Source organism: Orbicella franksi, chromosome 10 (assembly GCF_964199315.1).
Source record: "Orbicella franksi chromosome 10, jaOrbFran1.1, whole genome shotgun sequence".
Classification (NCBI taxonomy): domain Eukaryota; kingdom Metazoa; phylum Cnidaria; class Anthozoa; order Scleractinia; family Merulinidae; genus Orbicella; species Orbicella franksi.
The window spans coordinates 12,831,296-12,842,081 of NC_138154.1; the positions used below are offsets into that span (position 1 = coordinate 12,831,296).

Consider the following 10,786-nt stretch of genomic DNA (forward strand, 5'->3'; position numbering starts at 1 on the left):
GTGACGCCACCAAACTTAACGTCGTTTTCTAATATATTTAGCCAGAACCATTGGCCTTCACACATAAAAATGAGGCTTTACGTACCGGTTGTGACCTAGTATTCGGGCCTCAAACAAACAACTGATGGAGGTAGAAATAAGAACATTTCATAATAATGAGATGCAATGGTTCATCGCGGGGTGATGTGTATAGGTAATCATACGGTTTCGAGTTCAATTTGGAATTAATTTGCACGAGTGAGTTTTTCAAAAAGTTGAAATTTCACTAGCCGCCTCGGCGAGTGCAATTTCAGCTTTTTGAAAAATTCACAAGTGCAAATTAATTCCAAATTGAAAGATAAAAACCGTATGATTACTTATTAATGTAAATATAAACATGAAAAAATTTGCGCGGAGCAAATAGCTGAAGACCTTTCTTGAAGCCATTTTTTCGCATTCGATAAAACTTTTTTCAAAGTTTCCATACAAAACTTTCGTCATCATTTTACGTAATATCATTGGCTTGGAAAATTTCCTATTGTCTTTCAGCCAATCATAATCCAGAATTACGATGTGTATTTTGCACTGGTGTTACACTTGAACTGCACTGCTCTCAGCCAATCAGAATCGAATAATTTTTTCATGTGTATTATTATAACGTTAACACTGCAGTACCTCCGAGCAGTACCCCCTGGTAAACAGGGAACCCTGTGGTGCTAGGATCTCGGAGTAGCAAACTAAGGGCCCCAGAGCTGCGGCGCGTAGGGCTCCCTGAACCTGCAAATGCCCCAGCGCCTAGTACCCTTGCCCCAGTCAAAGGGAAGTCGCCAAGGATTGAACCCTGCGAAAAATCCCCACCAATGGGTCACCTCCCCACCCCAACCCCCAACAGCCGGGAAAACATTCAAATTTATATCTTCTCTTTCCAACCAGCTACCCGGCAGGTAGGTGAAAAGCGCGCTTGTGGACGTACCACCCAACTTTATTTCAAGGCTCTAGCTTTTCCTTCAATTTGTCTATTGCTTAGATGGGTCGGCTCTTGCAATAAATAGACAGTTACAATGTAACTGATAACTTAAAAAAAGATTTTTTTTATTTTAAGCACTGCTCTGCTCTCGAACTCGATGCCATTGGCGGATGACTTGTATGTAATTATGTTATTTTACACGCAAGTAGTTATCAGTATTATGGACGGGTTAGGTTTGTATAATTTATCAGTCGGCAAAAGCGATTAGGATAGATGGAATTTTTCGTCACCTTATAAGGCAACTGTTCGTACGATAGGGTCAGATAAAAGTTCGATTGAACTCATGTACGAAAAACTTCTGACGAGGTGAGATCTCTTTAGAATGATAGAGTTTTTAATCTGACGTTATACAAGGAACATAATTAAAGAATTTAATTTCCCTAGGAAGTAGCGTTGAAAAAAGAAAATTAAATTGCCATCTGAGCGAAATCGTGTGCCTCGGCATGTTTAAAGGTAGCAAGCCAAATTATTATTTTAGATACAGCACTTATTGTCTGACCAAACGTATTTAAAATGTTGAGTTAATTATTGCAAACTGAAAGCACATAATATATAAAGGTCATTTTTACGCATATTTTTTAATAAATTGATCCCATTTTAATGATTTCTTGCGAAATTGTGGAGCGAAATGACTCTCTTGAAACGTGCGAACAATTACTGAAGAATCTCCGCCAGTATACAGATGTTCTAAACGAACACGGAGTCAGCGGTTGCCCAGGTTACGAATTGTTTTGAAAATCCAAGAAATATATTTTGACTTTCAAGTAATGGGGAAAATTCCAACCTTTTGTTTTGGTTTCCCATCCGCGTAATTTCCCGGCTGTTCAAGATAAAACGAAATTTTAACATGTTTTTCGGCAATGTTTTCATCGATTTTTGCCCATCTTCCGACCGAGTGCTTCATGGGGGTGAAAAGAAAAGAGGAAAAAATGCGGATAATTTTTTTGCGGTAGTTAAATTATTCTTGAATTATTTATCGGTCACAGCACAATGTTGTCTTGGTACTGCCGGTTACCTGAATAATTTATACTAAAAGCTTTATTCATTAACAATGAGCTTGGCTCTTTAAAACTCTGTTGCATCGGTCTCTAAATTGGTTCATGGACTGCATAGGGTTTTAATAAAATTTCAGCGTCTATATCTCAATGATACAATTTCAAATGCTTTATTTTTGCGTTAAGTGTTTACGAATATGGTAACGTTGTGAAAAATATCTCATTTTTCACTGGTTTTCTACCGAAACGGAGTGAAGTGTGAGATAAATTGAAATCATGAGTATTTTACGTGCTCGTTTCACGTAATTGAGATAACGAAGGCACTTGCTTCAGATTGTTTCCTGTAAATGAACAGGTAAACGTCAATGAAATGTTAAAAGTAATCACATTTTGTAGCTATATTGTTACGATGTTGCGAAGTTCAGAAGTTTCCGGCAATATCCAGACGTTTTGACGTCATCACAATATTACCCGCCAAAAAGCGTAATTTAAAAGAAGCAATCTGATTGGTCGAAGCGCAAACGAGGAATCCCACAATGCTGCATTCGTAAACGAATCCACTTGGCGGCCATTTTGTATTGGAAAGGCGACTGCAAATATCTAATGAGATTCATATTCGAGTGAAATCGGTCAAGCAGCGAAGCGCATTTACCTGTCCTGTCCATTTCGCTGGTATTGAAAGTCTTCAACAATGGCTTCAACGCACCGAGTTAGCTGATCGATCGGCGGAAATATTAGCATTTTATGGCTTGAAGCTAGAACGACATTTTGACACAAGCGAGTTTTTACGTCCACGCAATTTTCTTGGATACGCGATGACAGTTTTCCTCTAGCTTTCACCGGCGAGAAATCGAATATGAATGAACTAGTCTACCGCTGTCTTGCATGGTTATGTAGCAGATCGGCCTTCGTTCTTGGAAAATTGTATTTATAGCCAACTATTCAAGAACATGGAGGACGAAACGTCGGTTCGCGTGGCTCTAAGGTGAGAATTTTACATTGAAAAAATGGTTGAAGAAAATTTCTCGAAATGCATCAACAGTTTATTACTAGATCAAATGATGTGGACACCCTGCCAAGCGTTCTGTAGCGTGGTTGTTTATTCATTCGTGCCTTTTTATGTGTTCTTGTTGGCAGGATTCGTCCTCAAAGCGCTGCCGAGCGAATTGATATGTGTCGAGTTTGTACTTGTGTTACCCCTGGACATCCTCAAGTCGTACTTGGAAAAGACAAAGCCTTCACGTTCGATCATGTGTTTGATATGGAAAGCAAACAGTTTGTGATCTATGAGCAGTGTCTCAGAGGACTCGTTGAAGGGTGAGTTAACTAAAACTTCGTTTTAAGAATTTTTATTTATTTCGTCGCCTTCAGTAATGTCTGCCATCTGCGGTTGTTATTGTACATTCAAACCCCGGCCGATATGACATCTACGAGTGCCAAAATCTGTAGTCATCGCGTATAAAAACAGCCTAAATATGTTTTCGTGATTGCTGAAACGAGTTAAGCTAAGCATTGTTTTTGTTCATTGCAGATGTCTAGATGGCTACAATGCGACAGTTCTGGCTTATGGTCAGGTAAAATTAATGGCTTGCACCTTAGTTCGGCGAAATAGAAATTTGCATGTGCTTTAATGAACATACAAACCCTTGTTCCATGCTGTTGCCCTGGCATTTGAACACAAAGTGGTTTAAATGAAAATGGTTTCCGGTGGTAACTCTTTTTTTTAAATCCAAGCCTTTAAATGTGTTTACTTACCACGGTACTTTTGTTTTTTTATTTTCCATGGAAAACCGATATCTCGATAGCTTCTGTTGTGTACTCAAAACAGTGTTGCTGGAATAATATCAAGAGACAGATTTATAGCTATGCTTTTATGCGCTGATCGTAAAATTGTGTTTTGTGCAAGAAATTTCCATGCAATCTGCCTGTATTTATTGTGATTATTGTACATTCTGTGCGTCTGAGCTTTTAATCAACCACCTATCTCTAAGCTTGCCTATTTTTATCTCTCTGTAATCGAAGAATAATATTGATCGTATTAGGTTTTGACGAGTCGACATCAACACGAAACTTCACAAGTAACGATTATCCGCTACTTGCCCTGCCGAGAAAAATCAATTTTCATTCGGTTTATTTTTTCCGTGAATTAGAAATTAAATATAATTACAAAAGCGAGGTATCTTAATATGCTTACCACAAGATTTCTGCATCAAGATGAACGATCTTAAAAATATTATTGGATACATTTGTTGAGCTGTGTTTTATATTAGACATTGATATTTCGATTGACAATTCGTTGAAGGAATTACTTTTTAGAACAGCCGAGCATGTGTGAAATCTTATGGAAATTTTTGTTCCAGTTTGGCTGGTAATTTTTTTTTTGCCATAATTTCTGTTTTGTTATATTTGCAATGTTAATTTATTGCAACTATCCTAATTAATCTGTTACTGTTCTCAGAATCACACACTTCATTGTGAATTTTTTCCTAATACTAGCCACAGCATATCGCACTTGGCGTAATATCAGTGAGAGTGTATTTTTGGTTGAAAATTGATGCTAGAACATGTCAAGAGAGTCTTTAAAATAGCTATTTACATGTTATAAAACCAGTGCTAAAACACGTTTCTTTCTACCATCACGCAATGAACAGAGATCATGAAACAACAGAGCAGTAATATTGTATTCCCTTCTCAGTTACAGTCCATCTATGTTTCCTGGGCCCTCATTTACAGGAAATCCTTTTGTAGTGATAAATTTCTCATGTAATTGTTTATGTAGCTATTTTTAGATCAAATACTGAATGAAAAATGCATAATATTGATCGTTTTCCCTGTCATGTTTTTCTAGAGTTTTTTTTGAAATGAATTTGAAAATTACATGCAACTTGGAAACCCACATACTTTTAAATGTGTATTTTTATATTAAATCACCTTTAAAGTGGTTTTTGCTTGGTTTCACTTGTGTTACACAAAAATTGCTAATTTGCATAACAAATTAACAGGCTGCAAGAAAAAACAATTTAAATTGGAAACCACTTTTTGTGAAATGCATTTGGTAAGTTGAAATTGTCTTACAATGATTTGAAATTTCGTTATGGTTTAGAAACAAAATTTTGGCATTGTCAGATGTCCATGCAAGTTAAGAATTACATGTGATTTGTACCATAACCTCTAATTTTGTGGAATTTTATGGAAATTTGTTTCTTTGGGCCATGTTGACTCAAGTTAATTGTGCAGAAAATTAGTCATGACTTACTCATGCCTGTTCTGCCAAGTCAAAGACATAAAGCTTGTAAATATCTTTATAGTTAGGACATGTGTAATTGTTGTGCTCACACACCTATTGGCTCAGTGTCATGAATTTCTGGTGTAAAATGTAACATTTTATAGCATTTCCACGTGAACATTTATTTGTATTGTAATAGATGAATGGCTCTTAAGACTTATATGCGTCAAATTTATCGTGGTAACACTCATGGCCAGTAATGTTGTCACTGGGTCGTTAAAAATAGCTATTTCACCAATTTTCATTCTTAATTTTTGTATATTATGTGGAGAAAATTGAGGCACAGATATGATAATAACCACTTGGTAGTTGAGCACAAGGAATATACTGGGGAATACTGGCCTGAGGTTGTGGCAGTATAGACTGAGCTCAGCAAGGTCCATACAAAAATTACCAAGGGCCAGTATTCTTCACTATGGCTTGAAACAAACTAGGTTAGTAAATAGTTTATTATATGGCAAAAAAAGTTCATGGCTTATGGCTGTTTCCATGGAAATAGTTCATATGGCATGATCCCCACCAAAATAAGACCAATCAGAATGCTCGGATTTACCTCAATACTACCTTGCCATGTAATAATTATTTATTTTTAATGCTCAATACTGTACCTTGCATTTGAATGGTAAGCCTTTTTATTATATGGCTAGCTACGTGGGCGGGTAAGATGAATCAAATCCTGCACTGGGATTGGCTACCCGAGTGGGCAAGATGGAGCTATCTTGCTCATTTGGAACTACCCACCGTGTCTCGCAAGAAAAATTTCTCCAAAAGCCACATAAATCCTTTATTGACCAAGCTTGTTTGGTCAAGATGGCTGGATATTGGCCTTGTTCTTTTTTTGTGAGTTTATGGACCTCGACTCTGTCTCAGTCCATAAACACACACAAAAAGAACTTGGCCAATATCCAGCCATCTTGACCTCGCACTTGGTCAATAACCCATACAGGTTCACCCAAGTTAGGACTCAAACATTTTCAACCAAAAAATAATATAAAAAGAGAAATCGTTCTTCTGTAGCCATCTGTGAAGTTATACATGCAAGTGTAGTTGCATGGATGGGAAGCGGAAAAAAAATGGCTGCCTGAGAACTAGACTTTGTTTGATTTTTCCAGCTTAAAATCCATGTCTGGTGAGCTCTTTCTCTTTCATACAACCCCAATTTTTTGCCTGCCCTCAAACTGCTCTTTGTTCACCGGAAATCTTAGCTACAATGACCATCCTTGCATAATACAGAATGTATCATATACCTCTGAGATTTAAAAATGTTAATCTTTTAGACCACAATCTGAGACAGATGATAGAACTTCTGTCAGTATTTTGTATTTTACCACAATGAACAAAAGTAACCTTATTCACGGCAATGTTAATCTTGACTTGTAGACGGGATCAGGCAAGACTTACACAATGGGTACTGGCTTTGACATTGCTACGTCACCAGAAGAGGAGGGTATCATTCCCAGAGCAGTAGCACATTTGTTTGAGGGAATAGACCGAAGGAAACATGATGCCAAAGAGAGAAATGAACCACAGCCTGATTTTAAAATCACAGTGCAGTTCATGGAGGTACAGTACATGCTAAAAAAATCACAAATATTTCATTGGGGTTGAACTGCTCTTGAGTAAGAGGAAAAATCAATTTGGTGATAATTCTATTTTACCAATTTAGTACTAAGTTTGATTAGTAATTAGCAACTGGACCTCTTGTCGTACAATTCAAGGAGTAATTAGGTAAGTAATCTCAAAATTGGTTGAGTGCATAGCACGAGGCCGATTTGAAATTACGAGCATATTTACTCCCTGAATTTTGCGAATAATAATTTGTATCAATAACAAAATTTCGAATTTTTTCAGTCTTTTGAGAACCTCTTTTGAGTGAAAAAGTGAGTAGTGCCTCCCATAACTGTAGGAAATACATGTATTATGAAAAAAGCCATTGAAGAGCAAGTAATTGGCATACAAATGGCAAAATTATCCAGTGACAGGTATTCAATTACAACTTGACACCCACATAATATTATTGTGTGTTGATTATATGACAAATAGGCGTGCAGAGAACTAATCATGATCAAGAATTTTGTCATGCAGCTGTAGATATGATTAGTAATGGTATACGCTGTAGATATATTCAGAGCAATTTCTATTGAACTGAGTTAATTTACCTGTGTGGTTACTATTTTTCAGCTTTATAATGAAGAACTTATGGATCTGTTTGATTTGGACAATAATAGGGTAAGATATATTGGATGTGAAGGTTATTTTTAATACAGTCAAACCTCCCATATGCGACCACCCAAAATGTCAAGCCTAGGTGGTCGCTTATGGGAGGCGGTTACTTACATTATTTAAGAACATAGCCCATATTGGGCCAAAATTTTTCCTCATTAGCATATTGTAACCGCAGAGACTTACGATGCAGTTAAATGCAATTTAAGGGAGTTAACAACAAAGAGCGCCAGTGTTGTCTGGAGTCAGCGGCGTTTCATACATGGGCATGCGCCAGATCCCATGTGCTCTTTGACTGAAGTGTGTTTAGCGTTACAGGCGCTAGCGTGTTATTTGCGTGGCAGTTCATGGGACCTCATCTTCAAGGCTTCCTCCCTCCCCCCCATTTCCCTCCCTCTTTTCCACTGTTCACACAGTGTGACGGGTGCCTGCTCTCCCTTCTGCGTGGGGGCTCATGGCTGGCTTGCCAGGATTTGCCAGCCATGGGAGCAGTCTCCATCTAGGAGCTGGCTGCCAATAGTGGAAGCTCCTGGATATCACAGGCACCCAGCCTCCATTTTGCGATGCAGTTGTTAACTAGGTTTTAAATGTATTATTCATGTGAAAAGCTAATTTCAAGGTTCCAAATATAGTGATTTGTAATATTAGTAATTGGACTGTGTGGAGTACAATTCAGGGAGTAATCGTGCGAGTAATTTCAGAATTGGACAAGCACGATTACACGCACAATTATTACAAGCACAATTACTATCTGAATTGTATGACACAAGGTTCAATTACTAATTAATCGTATCTATAACAAATTTTGGAATCAAAAATGTCTTTTGAGAACTTCTTTTGAGCAAAAACAGATGTAGCGTGTTTCAGAAGTTTTGAAAACTGTAGGAGACATTGAAAAGAGAGCCATTAAAGCGCACGCAATTGACATGCAAATCACATGGGTATCCAATCACCGGACGTGTCCAATATTATTAAAAAAGTTCAAATTGGATACCTTTAATAGGACACCCACATGATCGCTCACCGATTACGTGGCAAATAGGCATGTAGAGAACCAATCACGATCAAGAATTTTGTTATAGATACGATTAGACTTTGGTACATGTATTTGGGAAAACTGGTCGCTGAGGAGAGGTGGTCACTTACAAAAGCTGGTTGCAACCAGAGGTTTGACTGGAACTACTTTGTTGTACATGTACAATTAAACCTTACAGTTGCCAAGTGAACTTTACTTGTTCCATACTAATAAGATTATATTAATTTTATTTAATTATCTTTCTACTGTGCATGTGTAAGTGTTTTTACCCTGCTGACTTAAAATGCATCAATTACAATTATTATTTTAAAATGATGATGAAAACTGAGGTGTGTGAACCTGGCAGTGGATGATGTGAGCTAGGCCAGACAAAGCCATGTGACCTTACACACTTCAGCCACACGATTGAAAAATCGTTTGCCCAATAAAGGTGGTGTGATTAATAACTTATTTAATAATACAATATTATTGACTGATCATGAGGTACATGTAGGGCAACATGAAACTATATGACTATCAGCCATAGTATAGTATGTCATGGACTTTCGTGTACCTGCATCAGTACATACAGTACAGCAGTACAGTGCTTATGTCAAAACTGTGAGCTGAATAGTGACTCGTCTGGGCCCAGTTGTTCAAGGGTGGATAACACTATCCACTGGACAAATCACTATCTGTGGATCGTATGTGTTGACAAAACAAACTATGCTATCCACTGGATAATGATTTTATCAGTGGATAGCATTATTACACCCTTTGAAAAACTGGAGCCTGACTTTTTAACTTGCAATCCATCAAATAAACTTGCATTGTATGTAGACAGTTGGGTTGTAATATTAGTAATTGTTACAAATGTACAATTATGTTGGCCAGGGTATCTTGACAAGATTTATCTTTAATAAGTATCTACATCCTAATTATTGATTATTGATTGACTGCCATGTAATACTGCAACCACTTTCCAGCTCTCATGTGTCTGCTGTGGTTGTTTTAAGTTGTGTTATATTTGTTTGTGTTGTAGGGTCGTAAGAGCAATGTCAAAATTCACGAAGATGCAAATGGCATCATCTATACCATGGGTGTGACAATGAAGCCAGTGAACTCAGCACAAGATGTAAGAAATAGCCATATTTTTGTATTCTTTTATTCTTAATTTTAATGCCCAGTTCTTTAGACTATGTTGGAGTACATGTGATTGGTAAAGGAACATTCTCTAGTGACTGTATGGTGCTGTTGTGTATTTTTTGTTGTCATGAACTAATAATATAATTATAATTATTATTTTGTGAAATTGTTTTTTTTTTTTTTGACAAAGGGGTTAACTTTCTGCACACTGTCTCAGAGTGTATAATACTTTACTTGTACAAGCATCTGTCATGGAAAATTACAGAGGTTTTCTTAAAAAGCGTATTAAGCAAGTAAACTAATGAATGGGAATTTCCAGCATTTTTGTTCTGACATGAAAACATGAGTACCTTTAGAGGTATTTCAGAATTCCCAATGCAAAAGGAAACACTGAACACCTGAAAACACGAGCACCTTTAGAGGTATTCCAGAATTCCCAATGCAAAAGGAAACACTTATTATAAGAATTTTGGAGCTTTTTGAAGTACCTTCAGGATTGTACCCATACATGTGCAATAAGTCAAGTGCTCTCTTTTTTGTTAATAAATTTATTCTGATATAGTGAATTATTAATATTGCCTTTTAAATGTACACAGTAAAAGTTTTTGTTCTGGAGATGATTTTTCTGTCAGTTACCCGGGCATACTCAGAAAGCAAGGAAATTCTGAGTTTTCCAGATATGAGTCGAACCTTAAACCTCCTGGAAACAAGTTGAGATAAAGATGCTTTGTCACTTAGCTACAGGAGACTCCATCATGAACAATAATTCTACTTTTTGACTAGCGATGTATGAGTGTCCATAATTATTAATAGCAGTGTTTAGTGTTGTTCATATATGCCCTATTAGCATTACACAGTAAATTGGTATATGTGTGTCAATATGATTTGATTAATTGTCGTTATATCGATTTTTTTGTTTTAAAGTCATTCAGAATGGGTGGCAAATCTTAGCTTGATAGATTTAAACTCGTCTGTAAATTTTTATTTTGTTGACCAGTGCAAATGTATACTATGTCTTACTAGAAAATGCCCTCTGGGCATGTGAATATTAATTTAATAACACCCTGCAGTTTGTGTTTATAATTTGCTCCTACCTCTGGTGGGAACCTGTGATT

The 10,786-nt window shown here is 36.9% G+C and overlaps 1 protein-coding gene across 1 annotated transcript in view; it reads left to right on the forward strand.

The window, feature by feature from the left end:
• The first annotated feature begins 2,560 nt into the window (after nt 1-2,560).
• Nucleotides 2,561-10,786, forward strand: part of LOC145499453 (kinesin-like protein KIF21A) — a 39,513-nt gene continuing 31,287 nt past the window's right edge. Inside the window, exons 1-6 of the mRNA XM_081478969.1 lie at nt 2,561-2,986; nt 3,139-3,318; nt 3,533-3,575; nt 6,668-6,850; nt 7,469-7,516; nt 9,568-9,660. Coding sequence (XP_081335095.1) covers nt 2,952-2,986; nt 3,139-3,318; nt 3,533-3,575; nt 6,668-6,850; nt 7,469-7,516; nt 9,568-9,660 — 582 coding nt within the window. The 5' untranslated portion in view covers nt 2,561-2,951. The remainder of the gene's footprint in view (nt 2,987-3,138; nt 3,319-3,532; nt 3,576-6,667; nt 6,851-7,468; nt 7,517-9,567; nt 9,661-10,786) is intronic.